General features: G+C 39.5%; 1 protein-coding gene across 1 annotated transcript in view; it reads left to right on the top strand.

Moving 5' to 3' along the window:
• The window catches only part of LOC122809713 (cholesteryl ester transfer protein), an 840,169-nt gene that overhangs the window by 653,222 nt on the left and 162,183 nt on the right, over positions 1-24,764 (top strand). Inside the window, exons 9-10 of the mRNA XM_044081408.1 lie at positions 23,320-23,499; positions 23,596-23,646. Of these exons, the coding sequence (XP_043937343.1) occupies positions 23,320-23,499; positions 23,596-23,646 (231 nt within the window). The remainder of the gene's footprint in view (positions 1-23,319; positions 23,500-23,595; positions 23,647-24,764) is intronic.

Raw genomic sequence — 24,764 nt, 5'->3', positions numbered from 1 at the left:
AAATGTGTGCAAGGTGTCTATGGTTTGAAAATAGCCCAAAGGTAAACCTATTCTGCCAGATGCATTTTCTTTGAATGTGGGTTTCAATGAATGTGAGTTTTAAGACCAGAGTTTACTGTTAATGCTGTTTATTTTTATTGTGAAACTGCATTTTTTGATTACCAAATGTGTATCAGTGTCTGTGCTATAAAATTTGAAATAAAATTTCCCCTTCACTTCAAACTCTTCTCCAACCCTATCACCCCACTAGACCCCTAAGATCAAGCAACAAAAATCCACTCACTGTTATCAAACCCAAAAACAAAGCAGGAGAAGCCATATTTTCATGTATAATATCTAAACTTTGGAACAATCTTCCACCCTCTATAACTACTCTACCTTCCAGCAGCCTTTTCAAGACTGCGCTCAAATTCCACTTAAATTTGCACTGGCTTTGTCTTTGTTCTAATCCAGACTAACACTCCCACCCTTACCTTCCCCCCCACCTAGACTCTTAACCCAACTATTCTACCGCCACTACTAACCACAGTCAGAAATAGCTAGTTGTCTTTACATACTTTAACATCGTCTGACAACTTTGTTACTAATATTATAAATGACAAGAAACTATCTTAACTTGCAACATTTACTTTATATACTGCTGATAATCAATATTGTGTTATTGTATTAAAGCCAACAACCTGTAATGTTGTTTACTGTTGCTGCAACTTTGTATCTCTATTTATCATGTACATGATGTGGAGCTTTTCTTCCCGGGCATCTGCTGAAAAAGGACCTGCGTCCAGTCGGAATTTCCCAGTAAACAAATGTAAATAAAATAAAATAAATAAATAAAAATGTTAAATGAAATCTAAATATCTGTAATAGTTGTAGAAGTAAGGAAGAAAATAGTATGCACATTGAGAGGTTTGAACAGTGTTTATGGTAAATGGAGAGAAATAGAAAAGTAATGAGGCACTGGAATGGCTGTGTGCGTGTGTGTGTGTGTGTGTGTGTTGGGGGGGGGGGTGCATTACCCTGCTTTATGCCCCATTTGACCATGATCTGGTTCTGAGTACAACAGAAAATGTGAATTATTTTCCAGAAATATTATGAACATATGTCATGTGTTAATAACTTTGTTAATAACCTGTACCAGAAGGTTTTTACAGTATATGGTATTCCATGGTATGAAATGAAAGCATACACAGTACTGGAAAATGCATTGATAGTTGGTGAACTATCTCTGGTTTTGCAGTTATTTGCATTTACATTTACTTGTCCATTAAACATGCAGTTCTGTAGCAATAAATGGGTAGCCTAGGCCGGATGTTTGTGAAAGCAGTTGCTCACTTGCACAGTGACACAGCATGACTCATTTCCATCTCACAGCACTCGGTTCTCTGGTAAGGTTATTTACTGTGACTTCTTCTGTGTGGAATCTGCATATACACCCTGTCTCTGCAGGTCTTAGCTAGCTAGGTGTTCTCATTTCTACAAACTCCCCAAAACATGCCATGCAGGAAAGTATGTGGTTTGTATATGTGTATTTTTATCTGTTTTGTAATAGATGTAGCTTGCCAGAGGCAGTGTCAGTATGCATGTGAGTGTAAAAGAAATATCATTGATTTTATCTGTAGATGTACACAATATTAGGGATAAGTCTTCTGAAAAGCAGTAGAAATACAGTTACACAGCATCTAGACCATCAGAACTTCTTGGGCTCTGCAACTCCCACACCCCCAGCTGTATAATGGAGTTTTTGACACATACCTAGTTCTCTGGACTTTGTCTAGTATAAAATCAACCCTTTTCAAAGGTGTTCACTTTACGCTGCTATAGCTTATGTGAGATATGGGATGAGTGTGGTCATTGTTTCTTTAACTTTTCTCACAATTATACATTAGAGATTTGTAAAAGACTATTGCTTGTCTAGTGGCCATGTACTGTTAAGGAGCAAGACAATGAAATGCATTTTTTTTTTCACTTTTCTCACATTTAAATATCAGATGTAGACAGAATTCTTGCTTTTGAGGGTTGACGTAAGGAGGAGTGCTATGTGCGTATATATCTGCTCAAACTGAAATGTGTTAGGTGAAGGAGGTCCTAGAATACTGGGTTCATAGGTAGGTACTAGGCTATTGGCCCTACTGCATAATTAAGCCTAGCCAAAATGTTTTGGCTTGCGCCTCCCATGTGATTTAGTTACCTGCGCCTCTGTCGAACAGGGCCACAGAAGTGATTCCCGGGGTGAATTTCCTGTTTCCCATCCACTCAAGATTCTTTTTGAAGAGCGCCAATGGGGAGCTCTGCCTCACATATATGGGGACCTTATTCCAGAGCAGGGGGGAGTCTTTGGGACACAAATCTGTCCCTCCAAAAAGTCCTGTTTATTGTAGAGGTCAGGTTAAGGTCCCTAGAGCATGTAGCTCAGGTAGATTGGGTTTTCCTTAGGTGGACCATTTCCAGCAATTCTGGGTTTGACATTGCCTTGTATGTCAGGCAGAGATCACCTCTGAATAGCCGATTTGCAACCGAGTACAGTTGAAGTTTTTTTAGCCTGGTGGCATAGGGCATCTGTTTTAGGCCTGTTATCCTCTTGGTGATGTATTTTTGAGGCCTCTGCAGTTGTTGCAGGTGTCTAGTAAGGTACATCCCAAATGGGGCATTGTACTCAGTAATGGGTCTGTGCATAAGTGGTTGTGCATAAGCAAGCACCACCCCTCAGGAGTCTATGTGAAGCAAAATATATGGACTTAGATTTTAGTCTATCTGGCGAGGAGACTTTATAGGGTTTATAGGTTCATAGGTGTGTACTTGGCTAATGGCCCTGGAGCCTTTACAAACCTAGCTCATAGGATTACCCTGACATTGTGTCACTTGACCTTAGTTCCTAGTGCCTCTTGAGTAGGGCTACTGGAGTGATCCCCGGGGTGAATTTTCTATTCCCCATCCACTCATTAAGATTTCTCTTGAAGAGGGCCAGTGACATGTATGGGAAGTCTATTTCATAGCATGGGCAGTCTCTGGGTTATGAACCTGTCCCTCCAGTATGTTCTATTCATTGTGGTAATGAGGTTGAGGTCTCTGGATCATGTGGTGTGGAGGGATTTGGATTTCTTTAGATGTAGCATTTCTAACAGAGCTGGGTCAGACATGGCTTTGTAAGTCAAGCAGAGATTGCCTCTAAGTAGGTGATATGAGAAAGAGAATAGTTGGAGTTTTTTGAGTCTGTCCATATAGGACAAGTGTTTATGGCCTAGGATCCTCTTTGTGAGGTACATTTGCGGCCTCTCCAGTTGTTGTAGGTGTCTAGTGAGGTACATGCCAAATGGGGCATTGTACTTGATGACTGGCCTAATGAGGGAAGAGTAGAGAGAGGCAATGACCTCTTTCTTCCTGGATGCAAAACCCTTAGTAATGAGATGTGCCACATAGAAGGAGTTTCTGACCACAGTGGCAATGTGGTGGTCAAAAGAGAGGTTGCTGTCAACCCGTGTTCCCAGATCTCTTATAATGCCTTCTGTGTTCAGTGGACTACCATCAATGTGGTAATTCAAGGGAACCGAGTTTTTCCCAAGTGGGATGACGACACATTTTTTGGCATTCAGCTTAAGGCCATGGTTCTGACACCAGTCATTGGTCTCATTGAGGCCTTTCTATAAGATGTCAACATCACTTGGGGAGTTAATAATAGCTCCCAACTTGCAATCGTCTTTGAAGTTTGTCAGCCAGAGTCCCTTCGTGTTGGCCTGGACTTCAGAGAAGTAGATACCAAACAGAATAGAACCCAGGACCAAACCCTGTGGGACTCCACTCATGACTGGTCAGCAGTCTGACTTGGAGTTAGCTACTTTCATACTGTGGGTTCTATCTGTGAGCCAGTTTGCAACCCACCTAGTGATATAGGGGTTGATGCCTAACTTAGTGAGTTTTTCTATAATTTCTGAGTGGGGAATGGTATCAAAGGCCTTGGCCAGATCAAGGTAGGCTGTATGAACCACCTTGCCTTCATTCAAAGCTCTGGTGATTGACTCACAGAAGTCAACCAAGTTGAGCAGGCATGATCTACCCTTCACAAAGACAAACTGTGTAGGACCCAGAGTTTGGAGATTCCCTATATCCTTGTTTATTAGGTCCATGATGATGCGTTTCATAGCTTTGCATATCAGACTCGTCAGGCTAATGGGATGCTAATTCCCAGGGTCTGTAGTCACTCCTCCTTTGTGGAGAGGGATGGCTGTAGCAGTGCACCATTCAGTAGGGACAAAGCCTGAGGTGAGGCTGTGATTGAACAGGACACACAGGTGAGGTGCCAGTTCACTCTGTAGTTCATGTAGAACACAGCCAGGGATATCGACAGGTCCCATAGAAGCTGCATTCTTGGCCTTGGACAGTGCTGTTTTAACGTGTGCAGTGGTAATACTGGGTGCCTGGCAATCTGCTGGCATTGTGCTTGGTCCTTTGGGGGGGAGGGGTAAAGTTAGCACTGAATCTGTCGGCCAGTATATTAACTATATCTGTTGGCTCGGTATAAGAGGTACCATTGTGCAGTACCTCAGAGCAAATCTGGGTATTGTTGTGGAGATTCTTTACATAACTATAGAAGGCCTTATGGTTGTCTTTACTATCTGTTGCAATTCTGTTTTCATAACTAGCTTTAGAGGATTTGATGAGGGATCTCAACCTTTTGTTGAGGCTGATAAGGGAGTTTTTCCATTCTTGGGACTTTGCCTTATTCTGCATTAGTTTCCTCCTTCTGTTGTAGAGTTTGTTTATGACAGGGGACCACCTGATTTTCTTTGCTGCGTTTTAAGCATGTTTAAGTGTTAAGTGAGGTACATGCTGAATCAGGCATTATATTCAATGATCGCCCTAATAAAGGAGGAATAAAATGGTACTACAACATCATTAGACCATGGTGGACTAATACAAAGGTTATGTTGTTTAAGACTATAGGATTTTCTAACCACCATAGAGGCAAGTAGGTCAATGAAGAGTCTGTTATCAATACAGGTAGCCAAGTCCCTGATGACTGACCCAGATTTAAGTGGATTGTTACATGTGGATTTTCTCTATTGCTAACAGGGTCTGTGAAAAAAATATTTTAACAAAGTGCCCTGTGTATTTAAAGCATATGTTGCTAAACATTTTTATTACTTGTGAAATTGTAATCAAAATATGCCATGCTATTATTGATGTAGTGGCTAGATTAGTGGTTATTTGTCTTGTAAACCTGAATACCTTGAAAAGATGAAAAGGAAGACACTGAAGGTGTTTAGGCTTAACACAGAGACAATTCCATGCTGAAACTATTTAGTAGTATTTGCTTTTTGGGATTTTTTTCATAACATCTGCTTTCTTAATTGCTGTGCTTCTTTCACTTAATTGAACTTCACTGTTTCCACACATATCATTATTTCCTTACAAAAAACATCCTTAAATTTACTGTGGTACTCAATGTGGCTAGTTTCACCTTCAATGGAACCGTTTTCGAGGTTACAACCATGATGATGCCTGCTATGCCATGGAAGAAGACTGTGACTTGGCATGGGCAACCAATCATCTCTTCCAGGCATGCACTGAAAATACTTGTACTGTCTGTGCATGTGCTGTGTGCTGCTCAGTAATTACCTCTTTCTACTGCCGTGTCCACAGCAACAATATGAACAACTGAATGTAAATAGCTGTCTTTTCACACATGATGTCAGAACATCTTAAGGTGATCTTTCTACATCCCCCAAACCCAGTGCCCCATTCAATCCCACCTTGGTAGTCATTTAACCAGACTGCACCCCACCCCCTTGCAGATTCCTGAATCTTCCACTGAGCAGGACTATTATTTCCTTGGATCTAGATGTCATACCTTTACCTATAAGTTGTGCCACATAAAAGGATTTCCTCACCACTGTGGAGACACAGATGTCAAAGTTTAAGCCACTATCTATCTGTGTACCTAGAGCTCTCACTTCTGAGTCTGCTGTAAGGGGTGTGCTATCAATGTTGTAATTTGATGGGGTATTTAACTTTCCAAAGGGTATGATAATGCATTTTTTTTCCATTTAGTTTTAGTCCATTGTTCTGGCACCAATCATTTGTCTGACCTAGACCCTGCTGAAGGATACCTACCTCACGGAGGATTCAGCTTCTCCTCCCAGCTTGCAGTCATCAGAAAACATTGTCATCCAGAGGTGTTCCACATTTGCCTTGACTTCAGGAAAATATATTCCAAATAGGAGTCGTCCCAGAAGTAAGCCCTGTGGTGTACCACTTGTAACAGGCCTCTTGCTACCATGTGTCCTGTCTATGAGCCAATTGGCTATGCATCTGGTGATATAGGGATTTATGTCCAGTTTGGGGAGTTTATTTATAATACCTGAGTAGGGAATAGTGTCAAATGTCTTGGCCAGGTCAAGGTAGGTGGTATGGACTCTTTTGCCCTCATCCATGGTTTTAGTGACTTTCTCAAAGAAATCCACCAGATTCAGTAGGTATGACCTGCCCTTGACAAAGCCAAATTGGGGTCAGGCCCAATCGTAGGTCTCTTGTGTCATCATTTACCAGGTCCATGATTATTCTTTCCATGGCTTTACATATAAGGCTAACTAAATTTATGGGTCTGTAATTTCCCAGGTCAGTAGATTGTCCCCCTTTATGCAGAGGGATAACTGTTGCTGTCCTCCACTCTATCGGGACAAAGCCAGTACAGAAGCTGTGTTTAAACAGAGATCCTAATGGACCTGATAAGTCCTGATTTAGGCTGTTTAGGATCCAACCTGGTATACTGTCAAACCCCATTGAAGCCTTGTTTTTAGCTTTAGACAGCATAATGGCAACCTGTTCTTTGGCAATAAATGGTGGTGGAGTGGTGGAGGGTATTTCTTGCGGGGAGAACTGGGGGTGATGGTGAGGTGAAATTTGAGCTGAATTTGTCTGCCAGCAGATTTGCTATGTCATCCAGCTGAGTACAGGTAATGCCATCTACAAATAATTCCTCGCATTTTGGGTGTTGCCCTTAAGATTACTGACATAACTGAAAAATGCCTTATGGTTATCCTTAGCTTTGGAGGCTATTTTGACATCAAAGTATGCTTTCAGTTACCTAACAAGTTCACTGATTCACTTGTTTAGCTTTAGAGGGACTTATTGCTCTGTTGGCACATTCTTTTCTTCTCAGAAGGATTTTCTTTCTTTTGTTGTACAACCTATTAATACCAGGGGTCCACCAGTGTGGCTTGTTTTTGCAGTTTGACCTGGGTTTAGTTTGGTCTGGTACTGCCATTTCTGTGCAGTTGTTTATATGATCATACAAGGCTTTTGTGTAGGCCTCTATGTAGGTTTCTGCATCTTCTGGATTTGGGGGAGCTTGGAAACTACTTATGCCGTCCCTTAAAAGGTGTTAATTTACCTAAGGGAAGTTCTTAAAGTTTTTGAGGTTAGGTGGGGGGGGACTAGTTTTACCTTTATTTCAAGGAAGACCACTTTGTATCTTACCAGTGAGGGGTCGCACTGGGAGCCAGGGTGGGTCACAGCACTCTGCCATATTTGTGAGTACCAGATCTAGGATATTTGTTCCTCTTGTGAAAGTGCAGTCTAGCGGCTGCAGGGCATTTGAATTTACAAAGTCAAGAAATCTTTGGGCCTACATGTTAGTGGTGATGTGTGCCTCCCAATTAATTATTGGTTCTATTAATTTCAAGTATGATGTATGGGTTTCCTGTTTCATAGTGGGGGACCTGTAGCTTGCAAAAATATGGAAATGGATTTTTCCCTTGGTTAGTTGGACATGGAGTAGCTCAAGCATGTCATATTGTCTGACCAGCCTTGAGGTGTGCTTATCCTTTATATGGATAGATACACCTCTGCCTTTTGCTCTTTCAGGTTCAGTGAGTGTTTGGAATGTATGAAAGGCATTATAGCCATGTACTGCCAGAGTGCTTTCCATGGCTCTGAACCATGTTTCTGTAACTGCAGAGACGTCAACATTCTTAAGGGTGAGGAGAGATTCCAGTGAGTGCAGTTTGTTGTTAAGGCTTCTATCATTGAGGAGTAACACCTTTAGCGTGCCCTGAGTAGTCTTTGTTATGTTGGAAGGTTTGTCTGTTTGGCCATGTCTAAAAAAGGAACTATAGGAGTGGCTAATATTTTGGCTAATATCTGAAAACCTAGAGGAAGATAGGTGATGACCATCTCTGGCAAAGCAGTGTGTCCTATTAACCATGTCCTTCTAGGCTGACAAGTATTGGACCCCTTTGGAATGACACCAGTAGCTAAGCCAATTGTTAAAATCAGTCATTCTCTGCTGGTATTGTGGCATCATCCTTGGAGATGGTAGAATGCTGCTCAATGCTTGGCTCATACATGCCTGTGACACATATTCTGAGAGCTTAATCATGTTTCTCTTCATATTGTCCAGGGAGGTATGTCTCAGGTCATTCACAATATGACTGAGTCATAACAGTACTTAGGGGTAAGTGACATGAGTGCTCTGGTGAATACTGGCTCCTGATAAGCAACTAACTGTAACCTTTCTCTTATCCAGCCTGGTAAGAGGGACATCAGTGTGTCTCACAATGGAGTTTCCTATGACCAGAATATTGGGTCGTGGAGTGTTTCACCTTATGGGTTTGGTAGTTGAAGTGTAATGATATGTGGCTTTATGTATTGTGATGGAAATTGTCTTATCTTGTTTGTGTACATGTGGAGTTTCTGAGGACTGTGCCTGAGAAGCCTTTGAGGTTTGGGTAAGCTACATGTGAGCACCTCCACATATCTGGGTCTATGTGTGTGGTTCTTTGTAGGTGCTGGGAGTGATGTGTGTGTGAGTTGCTGACAACCTGTTTGTTGCTTTTTGTGTTGTATGTGAGAGTCTACATATCTAAATGGGATAGCAGCAGGATAGAATAACATACAACTAAATTTTACAATAACCACGGATGCAGGGTGGCAAGCCACTAGACATCCAGTTGTGGTGAGCTGTACCCTATGCTCTCTCATTACTTATTTTCACCTCAAGGTTTCAGCAAAGCAATGCTCAGACTCAAATCAGTCCATGTAGTTCACTGTTTTCAGAATTTGTGCAACCTTGGTGACAAATTGAGAATGATTACCTGGTGGTGTGCAAAGTTGCTTCTATAATGGGGGCTTGCTACTTTACATCATATTGTTTGCTACATTGCATCTTATCTCTGTTTTATGCTGCCGTCAACTTTTTATAATGCCAGTAGTTTTAGATGTGGCACTTTTAGTTTGAGGACATGAAGTTTGGCAGCCTTGTCCTTAAACTAAAAATGCCAGTTTTACATTTCAACAGTCACCTATCTACAAAACGCCCAAACAAAGCTATTTAGGGTCTCTATTTGAGCTGATCGTACTGCTGCAGTGGTGAAAGGTGCACAAGCTGGTATGGTTCTTTAGTTTAGTGGATAGGTGGTCGGTATACTGTGGAACAGGGTCATGGAAGGGGCTTGCATTTTGTTTATTTTATATTTATTTTATTATTTAATTTATTTACAAATCCAGTAATTATGCAGAGAATATTCAGAGACATTTCCAATATATGCAATTCCAGGTAAATGTCCAGAACAGAGCAGTTTGCAGTTACGTCTTTTCACTTTGGTCTATCTAAAGTATGTTTTTACATTAAGAAGTCTGTTACTACAATTCTAGTGGGAGTAGAAAGATAGCCTTGTTTGTGCAAGCTGGGAAACACATAAGGGACCTTAAAGTGACAATTACTTGTTGTAGCTATTTGGTACCTTCTCACTTTTGGCCAACCAAGGTGTGGTTCCACATTGAGAAGACTGGGACTGCTATTCTAGTAGCAATGGTAAAATAGCCTGGTCAGTCTGAGTTGGGAAACACAGAAGGAGACTTAATGTGAGCTTGTAACATCAGCCAGAGGGTTTTTTAGGGACTTAGTTGGGTGTTAATCTGCACTTGAGAGCTACTTTTGCTGTGATTTTACATTAAGAAGTTCCAAGATCATCCCTGATGTTGCTGAATGTATTTACCTGATCTCTCTTTGTTGGGAGGCACTCCAGGGAGCTTAAAGAAACTTTGAGTGATTTTGCAAGCATCTGAAGGCATTTGCACTTGCATTGTTTATTTTCAATTGCTGTGAAGTTTTACTGTGTTGTTTAATTGTTTTCTGCACTTTTTCAAAGTTTAAGCTGTGTCTCCAACTGCTGTAAAGGCTGCTGTTCTCTACTATGTATCTAGTGAATTGATCATTTATTTCCAGGCATGTGTTTGTTGTTCCTCAACACTTGGCCTCTAAACCAGTCATATTACATTAACAGGATCAAAGTCTGCACTCTTGTAGCAGGAGAGGGATGATTTTACGAATCCAAGCTGAGAATTACTGGTTGAAAGCTCACCATGTGCTTATCTGATTGGTCTGTGGGATTGGTTGGTGTTAAACTTTGTTTTTTTCTGAGTGTGTTTAAGACTTGCATTTGCGTGAGGCTGCTCTTTGCACAGCGGCGGTCAGTGCATTACCTTATCATAGCACCCAGGACTATCATTGCTCAATGAGCATCTGGTTTGAGCACTGGACAATATCGCAGGTTAGGTTAGCTGCAGATTACATCAAGTAACCACCCTCTTTGTCCAGTTATAAACATCCTCTACTACTGTCCTTTGCAAGTACAGTAAGACTGGTGACCATGGATGGACACTATCCTACCATCTCTTTTTCCAGCTTAGTGGACATGGGCTTCTTGAATCAATGTAGCAATTGCCTCTTGTACACTGACAATCACTTTATTCTCCACCAGACAAATACAGTATGTGAGAGATGTGCTTAAACTTTATTACTGGAGTTCAGACTCTCATATACAGACACAAAATGTAACAAACAGGTTGTCAGCAACTCACACACACCACTCATTGCATCTACTAAGGACCATACACATGGACCTACATATGTGGAGGTGCTCACATGTAACCTACCCAAGCCTAAAAGGTGTCTTAGGTGCAGTCCTGAGAAACTCCACATGCATACAAACAAGACACTTAACAGCACAACACAAAGCCACATCTCATTGTGTTTCAGCTACCAAGGTGAATCAATTCAAACCCAACATTCTGGTAATATGTGACTTCATGTCCCCCTTACAAAGATAGATAAAGAGAAGGATACATTTAGTTGCCTGTTAGGGCCCAGGATATAGCAAATCATGCAACCACTCAGGTCACTTACCCCAAGTACCAGTATGACTCAGTCATGGTCCCTGGACTATATGAAGAGGGACATGAATGAACTCTCAGAATATGTGTCACAGGCAGGTATGAGCCTAACACTGAACAGCATTGTACCATCTGTAAGGATACAATACAGACAAAAAAATGATTGACTTTAACAATTGGCTTAGCTACTGGTATTATTCCAAAGGGGTCCAAAATTTGTCAGCCTGGGACAACATGGTCAACAGACCACACTGCTTTACCATGGATGGTCTCCACATATCACCTCTAGGCTTTCAGATATTGACAAAAACATTATCCACCCAAATATTGCATTTTTTAGGGCATATGTTGCCTTTTTTAGGCACTGCCATACAGATGAACCTTCCAACATAACAAAAGCTACACAGGAAAAGCTAAAGGTATTTCTGCTCAATGCTAGGAGTCTCAACAAGAAACTGCACTCCTAGAAGCTCTCCTCACCCTGGCAAATGCTAACATCTGCGCATTTACCAACACATGATTTAAAGCCATGGAAAGCACACTGGCAGTGCATGGCTATAACACATTATACATTCTTCAAAGAAAACTGCAGACTTGTCTCAAACTTTATGTAACTTTTGTAAAATAAAAAGAAAACCACAAGTGATGATGGAGCACTATATCACACAAAATGAAATTTAATCCACTGGTTTAGCGCTTTCACCCAAGAATTAGGCCTTCATCAGAACGGTACTCAAAGCGTCTGCAGGAGAAAAGAACAGTGCAACATGACGAATAGGAGACTGTGACACCAGGGAAGCAAAATGTCCCACCGTGGAGGAATTTGAACAGTTACAACAATCTGACAGTGATGCAGGTAGCCGAAACTTCGAATCAAGCCAGTGTTTACCCTTTGTTTTGCAGAGGGAAGAATCAGGAATGGCATCGAACATACAGGTAATGCCTATGGATTTCAAAATATACAACTTGTCAAAGAGGGTTTTCACAGAAGCAGAGACTAACTTGCTAAAAAAGGTTTTAATTGTGTGCCCTCCAGAAAGCAGACATTGTGGACAATGTTGTTAATTTAAAGGCATATACCAGAAAACTGAACTTAAACATGTTAATGGGGAATCGAGAAGGTAAGCAAAAGGGTGATTTTGTTACATCTAGCACTTTTAACCCACCCTTGCACCCTGTATTAAAAGCATTTAAGGAATTGTGTGAAATAAAAATTAGGGATTTGTTAAACAAAAGAAGCAAGAGAAAATTTTATAATATGACAGTAGAACAGCAAATGATTTTCAACTCCATTAAGGATGATATTTCCATCAGGGTCATGCGTGCAAACAAAGGGGGTTCAATGGTCATAGTAAATTCTGATGATTATGTGAAGGGAATGCAATTTTTATTAGCAGATGAAACTGTATATAAAAAGGCTTCCAAAGGTGATGTCCTAAAAGCATATAAAAGAATAGACTCTTGGTTTTTTGAAGCCTTATCAGAAAGTTTGATTTCTAGGAACATGTATGAGTTTTTTGTAGTAGACAAACCCAAGATAGGGCACCTCTTTGGTATTCCAAAGATACACAAGGATGGGCACTGTCCCCCTTATAGGCCCATAGTTTCTTCACCAGCATTGAAGTTAGAGCCATGTTCCAAGTTTATAGATAGAACTTTGCTTGAGATAGTGCAGAAGACAGACTCCTTTATTAGGGATTCTTTTGATTTTTAAGTAAAATCAATAAAATTAAGGTTGAAGCTGGTGATCTGCTGGTGACAGTTGATATGGCATCCTTATACACCTGCATTCTTCATGACATGGGGTTAGAGTGGGTTGGGAATTTGTTAATCAACAGTGGAGAATATGAATTTGAAGGATGCAGGTTCATGCTGGAATGCATGGATAATATTCTTTCATACAATTACCTCATGTTTGACAACGAACATTTTTTGCAAACGAAGGGGGTGGCGATGGGTGTCAGGATGGCTCCCAATTATGCCAACTTAGTTCTGGCTTACTGGGAAAACAACATTATGTCCAAGTTTACCAACAGACAGAAAATTGTGAGTTATTATCGTTTTATTGAAGATTTGTTTTTTATTTGGAGAGGCACACAAACTGAGCTCTTACAGTTCATTGTAGACATGAACAATAGCACCTCTTTTTTTCATTTTACTGGTAGCTGGGATAATTGTAAGATATGTTTTTTAGATTTAGAAGTTATTAAAGAGGAAGGTAAAGATTTTTTTGGGGTCCTGCATCAGTTATAAGAATGTGGCAAGCAATGGTCTTTTGAGTTACTCTAGTATGCATCCCACTTATGTGAAATATAACATTATAAAAGGGCAGTTAGTAAGGCTTAAGAGACTTACAAGCGAAGCACAGTTAGATTTATTAGTGCAGGAATTGCATTCTAGATTTAAAAACAGAGGGTACCCTTCTAAAAATAGTCCAAGACATTATTAGTTCAAGTGAAAGGGAGGGGCTTAGTGGAAACAGACTAAACAAGAAGGATTGGGTAACGTCCATGTTGTTAACCTTTGCCTTAGACAGTAAAGAAATTAAAAACATAGTGTCTAACAACTGGAGAATATTAGTTTCAAATAATGATCTTCAGATGGCAGTAGTAGAAGCCCCCATGTTTGTTAACACAAGAGGAAGGAATTTCAAAGAAATGTTAGAAAGTGGACAAAGAAAAAAGCCTCAAGGCAACGTAGGTACTTTTAAATGTAAAAGTTGCAATTTTTGTAAATACATTTCAGAGGGAGCAGATTTTAATGTTGCAACTCAGAGCAAGATGTGGCACGTTCCAGGCATTTTTAATTGTAAATCTACATTTGTGGTATACATGGCAAAATGTTCCACTTGTTCTTCATTCTATATTGGGAAAACCAATAGGCAACTTAAAAACAGAATGTATGAACACTATTATGCCATCAAAAAGAAAAAAAATAGATAATGCTCTTTACAAGCACACTTTAAACTGTGCGAGTAGCAATAACAGTGTTAAGTTTCTTTTTACAGTTATAGATCATGTTCCATTGGGCTTTAATGGAGACAGAGATGGGGAACTAGATTTTAGAGAGTTTAAATGGCAGGTTTTATTAGATGCATGCTGGGCACCAGGGCTTAACAATGGTGTCAACTATAAAGCTGTGTTGAAAAGAAAAGCTTATTACAACAAATGTAAATAGTTTATATGTTTGTTAGAAATGTGTGATTTATTTAAAATGCATTTTTATTTAAACACATTTTAAACAGTTTTTACATTAAGTTTAAGTAAAATGAGATTTGATTGGTGTGATGTGTATTGATGATGGTATAAAAATGAGACAGTCTTTTAACACTTTATTCTGATGAAGGCCTAATTCTTGGGCTGAAAGGCTAAACCAGTGGATTAAAGTTCATTTTGTGTGATATAGTGCTCTATCATCACTTGTGGTTTTCTTTTTACATTATACATTCTGTTCACCCACTGAACATGAAAGAGTGAAAGGCGTAGGTGTATCTCTCTACATAAAGAATAATCACACCTCAAGGTTGTTCTAACAATATGATGCTCCATGTCCAACTAACTATAGGAAAAATCCATTACCATATTCTTGCTAGCTACAGGTCCGCCTCCATGAACCAGGAAACCCACACATCATACCTACAGTCACTTGAATCACTCACCAACCAGCCCAATACCATAGTCATGGGTGATTTTAACTACCCCTCCACTAACTGAGAGGCATATAAGACCACTAACATGCATGCACAAAGATTTCCCAACTTTGTACATTGAACTACCCTGGAGCAGCTGGGCTGTACTTCTACCAGGGTAACAAATATCCTAGATCTGGTACTCACAAATATGGGAGAGTACTGCACCCACCATGTGTGATGTCCTCACTGATAACGTCAGGTCACAAAGTGGTCTCCCTGGAAATTAAGGTAAAACTAGACCCCCCCACTGAACCCATAACATTTTAAGAACTTTTCTAAGGCAAACTACCTCCTATTAAGTGATGCCATAACTAGATTCCAAGCTCCCCCAAATCCAGAAAACACCAATGTCTATGCAGAGGAGTACACAAAAGCTCTGTATGACCACATAGACAACTCCATAAAAATGGCAGTACCAAACTGAAATAAGCCCAGGTTAAACCACAGAAATGAGCCACCCTGGTGGACCCCTCATCTCTGTAGGTTGCACAACAAAAGATAGAAAATCCTTTTGAGAAGTAAAAAGGACTGTGTGCAAAAGACCAATAAGTCCCTCATTAGTATAAATAAGTGAATCAGGGAACTAGTGAAGTCTCTGAAAGCAGACTTTGAGGTAAAAATAGCCTGCATATCTTAAGGGCAATACCCAACAATGTGCGGAATTAGCTATAGATGGCACCTCCAATACTCAGCCAGAAGTAGCAAATTTGCTGGCCAACAAATTCAACTCAAAATTCACTTTCCCATCACCTCCAGTTCTCCCAAAAAAACACCATCCACCCCTCCTCTGCATAGTATCCCAGTGAACATGTAGCCACTGTGCTCTCTAAAGCTAAAAACATGGCATCGGTGGTGCCTAAAGAATATCAGGTTGTCTCTTAAATAGCTATATCAAGACCTATTAGGCCCAGTAGGAACTTTATTCAACCACAGCCTCTGGACCAGCTTTGTTCCAATAGAGTGGAGACCAGCTACAGTCATCCTTCTGCTTAAGGGAGGACCATCACCCGACCTGGGAAATTACAGACCCATAAGCTTGACTAATGTTGTTTGTAAGGCCATGGAAAAAATAATCGCGGACCTGATAAATAAAGACATAGGAAACCCCCAAACACTGGACCCAACCCAATTCAGCTTTGTCAAGGGGGGGGTTATGCCTACTAATTGTGGTGGACTTCTTTGAGAAAGTCACTAAAGCCATGGATGTGGGCAAACTAGTGCATACTGCCTACCTCAACCTGACCAAGGCATTTGACACAATTCCCCAGTCAGGTATTATAAGTAAAATCACAAAACTGGGCATAAATTCCTAAGTCACCAGCTAGGTAGCCAACTGGCTCAAGGACAGGACACATGTGATTAAAGTTGGTGATTCAAGTTCCAGCAAGAGGCCAGTTACTAGTGGTGTGCCACAGGGTTCAGTGCTGGGACCATTCCTGTTCAGAATATATTCTTGAATGCCAAAGCCAACATGTAAGGACTCTGGATGAGAAATTTTGCAGATGACTGCAAGCTGGGGCAATCATTGAAACCTCTATGATATAGATATCCTTCAGGAGGGTCTAAATCAGGCAAATGATTTATGTCAGACCACTGCTTGGCACTAAATGCAAAGAAATGCCTTATCATACCCTTTGGGAAATCAAATGCCCCTGCTAACTACAACATTAACAACACACCTCTAAGAGTATATTCAGAGGTGAGGGATATAAGTACGCAGGTAGATAGTAGCCTATGTCTCTAATGGACACAGGCAGCCTGTAAATGGTTCATCTCCCAGGCCCCTGCTTGTAAATATTTCACCTCCCAAGCCCCTGCTTACACTTATCAAGAGTCCAGAATTTGTCAGAGATTTGGGCTGCATGACTAGACTTATAAAGGCCCTTGTGGTTGTTAGCCTAGAAAACACCTATGAACCTATGAACTTTGACCATCACATATCAGCAGTGATGAGGAAGTCATTTTATGTGGCACAACTTATAAGTAAAGATATTGTATCCAGATCCAGGGAGATTATAATCCCACTGTACACAACCTTTATTAGACTGATAACACAGTACAATGTGCTGTTTGGAATGTACTCAACTAGGTACTTATAACAGCTAGAGTAACCCCAGAGGTTCCTTACTAAGAAAATGCAGGGTGTTAACAAGATGTCCTAAGAAAATAGACTGAAAACCATTTCCCTTTACTCTGTCTCCTATCAACTATTAAGGGCTGACCTATGCCCCACCTACAAGACACTCACAAATCCAGCCTTAATAGTATGGCTACATATCTGCAAGATAAACAGTATGAGGGTCACCCATTCTAGAGAGCTAAATTTAGTCAGTGAATTATACAGAACATGCTGAAGAGTTAGATATGTGTTCCAGAGATTGCCCCTTCTTTGGAATAGGCTTCCCATTCTCATTAAGCAGAGTCCTTCTCTGGCTCTCTTCAAAACCGTTCTCTATTGATGGAGGGGAATCTTAAATTCACACTTGGGTGGTGCCCATATCCCTTATGGAATGCAGCAATCTGTAAAATCTGCAAAATGCTCAAGGCATAAGCACAATCCCATGCCACCCTCCTGTCTCTAGGTGCCATATACTGGGTAAAATTGGGTTATATTGGCTAGGCTTGTAGAGGCTCTTCAGCCGTTAGCCTAGTAATCTCCTGTGAACCTATAAAGTATAGCCATTTATTTGCAGAGAGCATGAGAGTTAATTTTCCACTTTTTCTGTCTGCTATAAATTAGGGGCATTTTTGAGGAGCTGTTCACCATTCAGTGGTGGTTAGCAGTACCCTGTATAGTAGCAAACAAATAAAGCTAGTGTTTAGGACTTTAACCTGTAAAACAGAAAAGCTTTGCATGGAGATAAGCTTACAGCAGCTAGATAGTATCATACAGTACTAAGATCATACCATTAATTGACATCTAGCCTTTACCCTTGAAACCACTTAGGTGACCCCTGTAAAATCAAGATCCTAAACCATAATAACCCAACCCTGACAGGTCCTGATGGGTCTACTTTATTTACACGAAAGCGTAAAACTGCAAATACATATGGATCGAATCATATGCATCGAAAGTGCAAGCCGTCGAAAACTGTAAATGGAAATCTCCGTAGGTGGAGATTTCCATTTACTTCAATGTAGTACGATCTTGGAGTTGGTATATTTAAGTAGCGGGGGTGTGGAGGTGCATGGGGGCTTGCCCCCTGCCTACATATTTTTTTCTGTGTATTTTTTTCTTTATTAACTTTCGAACATTTAAGAGTTCGATGCATATGTGTCGATCTTTATGCATTCGAACTTTTGAACGTTCGAGTTAATAAAGTAGACCTGGTCCTGACAACATAGATTTGCAATCCCCTACTATTCCTGTGGCCAGTTTGGCAGATATGGGCATCCTGAGACAATGTAGCAATTATCTCATATACTCAGACAACCTTTTAATCCTTAAAGAAACTAGCAGAGTATGTGAGAGATGTACATACATAACTTCCTTGGAGGCAAAAATCTCACTTGCAAACAAGGTTGTCAAACACAGACTTCATCCTTCACACATACTGCTTACTACACACCTTTTTATGATGAGGCACTTAAAAGAAACCTTTCCAAACCTCAAAGACCTCCTATGCCATCAAACTGCCACACTGTCAGCAATCACTAAAGCACACACCAAAAGCAACACCTAACACCACACATAAGCCTATGCCCACTGATCCCCAAGAACAAAGCACATAAGGCAAAGAAGCACTTTACCTAGTACTCTCATCATAGGGTATTGTATTATTTGGAACAGATATTCACTTCTCTCTCCGGGATGGACAAGGAGAAAATAATGGATAGTTGCCCATCCTTTAGCTAGTATCTGCAATATAACACATGCATTCTGGTCACTGCACCACAGGTATGAATAAGATTCTATCACAGTTCATGTGGGTGCAAATTACCTAAGGTGTACCTCACTGGACTATAAGAAAAGAGACATTATGGATCTCTGTATATATTTGTTACTTTGCACTGTGCAGCATTTTACCTTCACCAGAAGATGAAGCCATGGTATAAACAGAAAATGATTGATTTTAATCACTGGTTTGGTTTCTGTTGTTAATCCAGGGGAGTCCAATATCTATCAGCATGGGAGGACATAGTAAACAGACCACTTTGCTTTGCCTAGGATGATCTGCACCTCTCCCTCTCCCCTCTGGCTTTTGGATATTGGCCAAAACTCTATTCATCTCCTTACAGCCTTTTTGGTGATGTCAAAAATGACAGAACTACCAACACAGCAAAAAAAAAACTCAACACAACCTTAAGGTGTTACTGCTCAATGCTGGGAGCATAAAGAAGAAACTCCACACCTTACAAGCTCTGTTCACTCTGGACAATCTAGACATCTCTGCTGTTACCAAGATTTGGGTTAAAGCCGCAGAAAGTACTCCAGCAGTGGAAGGCTAAAGTGCCTTCCTCACATTTAAACCAAAAGTAGAACAGGCAGGGGCTAAAGATGGAAATGTCTCAATCTCTGTTAGCAGCAAATACAACTCTAGGTTGGTTAAACAAGATGATACCCTGGAGATCATCCAAGTTTCCATAGACATCATTCCCTCCCATGTAGCGGCCAGCTACAGGTCACTATCTATGGCTCACAAAGCTCACAACTCTTACCTAGACCTACTATTGGGTTTCACCATCCAACCAAATACCATATTCATAAGAGACTTTAACTATCCCTGTATACACCGGGGAATGTAAACTGCCTCTAATTCATAGGCACAGTGTTTTTCTTGGACTTCATCAACACAAACACCATGGACCAGACTGATCCTCTGGTTGTACATGTTGGACCTAGTACTCAACAACATGGGAAAACATTGCACCCCATCCCCATGTTACATCCTCATTTGTGAAGTTGGACCACAAAGCTGTTTCCCTCGAAATAAAATTCAGTCCAGAAGACCCAACTAAACCTGTAACATTTAAGAACTGTACTAAAGCAAACTATATCCTATTAAGTGATAGCTTGTCAAAATTTATGGTTGCCTCAAACCTAGAGAAGACAGCTACCTATCAGAATTATTTACAGAAATCCTGTACAAGCATATGAATGGCTGTATTGAGGCTGCCATACCTACCAGAAGTAAGCCTAGATCTAACACAAAAAAACAAACCACACTGGTAGAATCCTTACCTTATATATATATATATATGTCAAAAAAAAAGTCATGGCCAAAATCAGAAAGAGCACCTCTCATAGAGACAAGAGTTCTCTGATTCAACTAAATAAGAAACTAAGAAGATGGACCTATCTCATTTTGGCTTTGTTAAGGGCAGGACTTTCCTACTTAACTTGGTAGACTTTTTCAGGAAGATCACCATGACTATGGGTGAGGGGAAAATGGTGCATATCACCTACCTTGACCTGGCCTAGGTGTATGCAATAACTCACTACGGTATTGTTGACATAACTCACTGGATTTGCAGCTGTCTCATAGATAGGACCCAAGAAGTCAGAATCAATGAGACCACCTCCACCAAGAGACCAGTCACCAATGGAGTACCCCAGGGCTCTGTGTTGGGCCCACTCCTGTTTGGCATCTACTTCTCAGAAGTCAAGGCTAATGTCAAACACCCCTGGCTTTCCAGTTTTGCAGATGACTGTAAATTTGGAGCTATCATAAATTCCCTCCGTGACACCAACATTCTACAAGAGGGTCTAATACAAGCAAATGACTGGTGCAATAGCCACTGATTAAAATTCAGTGCAAATGCATTATAGTGCCCTTTGGGAAAGCATCCACCCAAGCTAATTACTTATTCGATAAAACATACATAAGAGTTGACCTGATAGTTAGGGATCTGGGAACACATGTACACAGTAATCTAGCATTCAAGCAACACATAACCAAATTTGTAAGGAAATCATTCTATGCCACCCAACTCATAAGCAAAGGTATAGCACCCAGGTCTAAGGAAGTAACAGTACCACTCTACTCAGTCCTTATCAGACAAATCATTGAGCACAGTGCCCCCTTTGGCATGTACTTAGCCAGGCACTTGCAACAGTTGGAATGCCCTCAAAGGTTCCTCACCAGGAGAATCCAGAGTATGAATACCCTGTCCTACACAGATCACCTTAAGGTACTATATCTGTATTCAGTCTCCTACAGGTTACTGAGAGGTGAGCTATGCCAAGCATACAATGCATCCTTGTATCCAGCTGTAATGGATCTCTTGCACATCAGCAAGACAAACAACACCAGAAACACTGCATCCAAGGATCTGAATGTTGTCTACAACATAAATTGAAGCTGCTAGAAGAACCAATAATTGTCTCAAAGGATCTCTGTACTATGAAATAAGCTACCCAGCTATGTGAAGCAAAGTTCACCACTGACCCTGTTCAAAAGAAACCTTGATCACTGGATGGGAAATCCAAATTCAAACCCCCCGACCCATGTCATTGATGGACAGAAGTCAACAGTAAATAAATTAATCCCGAACTAACTTCCCCCCCCCCCCCATACACATAACCCTTAGCTACCTCCTGACTAAGATACCCCACCATATAGGTGTACAAGGAACTCTGAGACAAAACTGGGTCAAGTTGCATGGCAAGGCTTATAAAGACCCTGGGGGTTATTACCCTAGTATGAACTTATGAACCTATACAGTTAGAAAAAAATTGGAAGACATACAGCATGTAGGTGAGAAGACATATGCAAATAATGGTTTTGCCTTGTTTTACGTATTAAACATTTCATTTTTGTACAGAGTATCAATCAGTTACACTGAAACATACTTCTTGAGGTTGTCTTATAATACACAATACAATATTAGAAAGTAACAGAATATTTGTAAAACAAGAAACCATTTACTAAGTTAGCAAATATTTTTGCCAATGATAATATTCACCAGACAAATTGTGACTGTAACTATATTTACCTGACTGAAATTACTACTTTGATAGCTTTGTCAAGTTTAATACTTGGAATTGCATTTCATACCCTTTTATCCACTATGTTTAAAGCATTTCCAGGAGTTCTCTGAAAAAGGCTCTCTTTAAGATTTATTCTAAAGCCCTTTTGTACTACTGACTCCTTGTAGTGGCAGTAAGAAAATTCCATGTAGCCGGTCCAACATTTGAAAAGGCTTTCACAAGTACTTGCTGCTAAAATAGTGAGACTGCATCATTTTTATTATCATTGACAAATTATGACTGTTCTCTATAAGATAGCAGTAATCATAGCTAACTTACAGCTAATAGTAATCATATCAGAGTGCAGAACTCCTGATTGGTAATGTTATATTGTACGGTGATGAATATTAGTGTTGCTCTGTTTTGTATAGGAAGCCAATAATACTTTGCTTATAGGTGACAGTGATGTGAGAGAGTGAAGTAACAAGAGTTTGTTTACTGTCATTTGAAGAAGGTAAGAGCTTGTACTGGCTACTGGCTTGTACTGCAATAACTGTGAGACCATAAAATTGGTAGGAATGAGAATGTTCTTCATTTGACCATGTCTATATTATAAAAGATCACAGATGAAACTGATTGAGACACAGTACACAAAACAAGTTTATCTGCAATCACTTTCTTCAGAAAGCATAAATATGTGAATGCAATAAGTGCAAACCTAAACAATCTGCTTAGCTTTATGATCATATATTCTGGTAAGCTGACACTGTATTAAACATAACTACATTTACTAACATTATCAATAAGTGTTTACAAAAAAAAAAAAACAAAAAAAAAAAAAAACAGCACTTACACCATAAGTTGTAGCAAACATAATTGCTTTACAGATATAGCAGTAATAGCACAGAAAAATAAAATAAGTAACCCTACACTTCATAAAAAAAGGAAAATGCTACAAAATGCATGTACTCCTAAACTTTTTAATGTTTAAAACAGCACATTTTACATGGGGGGGGGGGGGCTTTACCCCTGCATATCTCCCAACATGGAGGCTGTACCTCCACCCCCCAGTAGCCTATATATATATATATATATATATATATATATATATATATATATATATATATATATATAACTCAGAATTATGCTATAGCTGATTTAAAGCAGGTTTACAGTAGCATAATCTGAGAGACTGAACCAATAATGATTTTAGTCACAAATTTTGTTCAGAGTAAAGCGAACACGTACCTAGATACAAATCACCCATATTATATATATATATATATATATATATATATATATATATATATATATATATATATATATGTTTATATATATTTTTATATATATATATATATATATATATATATATATATAGAGAGAGAGAGAGAGAGTTAAATATCTGTCATTGTATTGCACGTTTCATTTAAGATAAATGTTCTGTTTCTACTGCAGTGACAGTAGGTGGTATATTTTTATAGGTGTATATGTATATATGTTCTTGTCTTTTCCTTGAATACAATTCTAACAATGTTTTTTTTTTTTTTAGGGGAGTCTTCGGTACAAGAATTACCAGCCTTTCTTCAACCAGTCCACCTTTATGCCCTCTATGCTAGCTACCTCAAAAATGTTATATTTCTGGATATCAGAGCATGTGATCAGTAACCTTGCATTAGCAGCTCACATGGAAAAGCTCTTGGTGACCAATATTTCTGGAAATGAGTTAAAGGTATGGATTATTTCATTCCTAATTTGCAAGGTTTGCTTTTTTTGTTACAGATGGTGACTGCATCATGGGGTAAACTAACTTTTTCATTTGTTTTAGGAAATATTTCTAAATGCCAGAAATGAAATCCCTCCAAAGTTTCTGAATGAGGTAAGTGATTTTTACATTTGTATTTCTGACTGCTTTACATTCCAGAATAAATATTTTTTTCTGTAATATAACAGTCATTTAAAGTCAAGCAAATACATAACTTATACTAGAGTACATAATTCTACACTGCATGTACAATTCCATGTGAAAATTAGCAATTCTACCTACCAAACATAAAAAGAAAAATAGTAAACATTTCCATCTGATGAAACAAAATTCACATCCATAGCAACAAATCCATTGTGTGCCATATCAAAAAACAGCATCTTCATCCTGGCTAAGGAACTCTGAAGTCCAGCAAACACAAACAATCCACTGTAAGCAATAAATAAATAAAAATAATTATTTGAATCCCAGCATTAATCAATTACTGTGTAAAACACAAAACATAAACGCAGAAATCAAAAGTCTCAAAACCATGTTTTTTACCTACTGCAAAACTACAAAAACAATGCGTAAAAACAATGTGCAGTCCAATTTTAAAGCCCAAGCCACACCACCCCACAACTTAAAGACACACTTTAAGCCCAAACCCAGATGACCCAACCTAATCTGATCTCTAAATCCACTGAGAGCTGATGTACAAATGCATAAAAGAAACAAATATATTTAAAAAAAAATTTAATGCAAAAATGCCAAATTAACTAAAACCTAGCCAACCTTACAAATGATCAAAAATACCCAGAACAAATACAATACCCCCGAACCACACCACCAGTCAGTTAAAAAGAAAGAGAGAGAGAGAGAACCCTACTAACCCAGATGTCCCCATATGGCTGCCCAGTGAAGTCCACTTATAAAACTAATAAATATTACATCTAAGTTTTATTTACTCTGATTTAGAAAGGAAACTGTTACTGCTTACACACTACCTCTTTGCAATGTGAACCATCCACTAAAAATATAGTAATGTGTGTTTTTCTGCTGTCCTAAAAAAAGTCTGATTCCTCAAAGTACAAGTAACTATGTAAGTGTACTAAAAATACATAATAACAGGACTGTGTAAAAAACAATGGTTTGTGTGTGTGTGTGTGTGTGTGTGTGTGTGTGTGTGTGTGTGTGTGTGTGTGTGTGTGTGTGTGTGTGTGTGTGTGTGTGTGTGTGTGTGTGTGTGTATG

The sequence above is a fragment of the Protopterus annectens genome, chromosome 8.part0 (genome assembly GCF_019279795.1).
Source record: "Protopterus annectens isolate FY-2018-M chromosome 8.part0, PAN1.0, whole genome shotgun sequence".
Taxonomy (NCBI): Eukaryota; Metazoa; Chordata; order Ceratodontiformes; family Protopteridae; genus Protopterus; species Protopterus annectens.
Note: the sequence above shows the minus strand (reverse complement) of the source record. Positions and strands in the feature narration are given on the sequence as shown.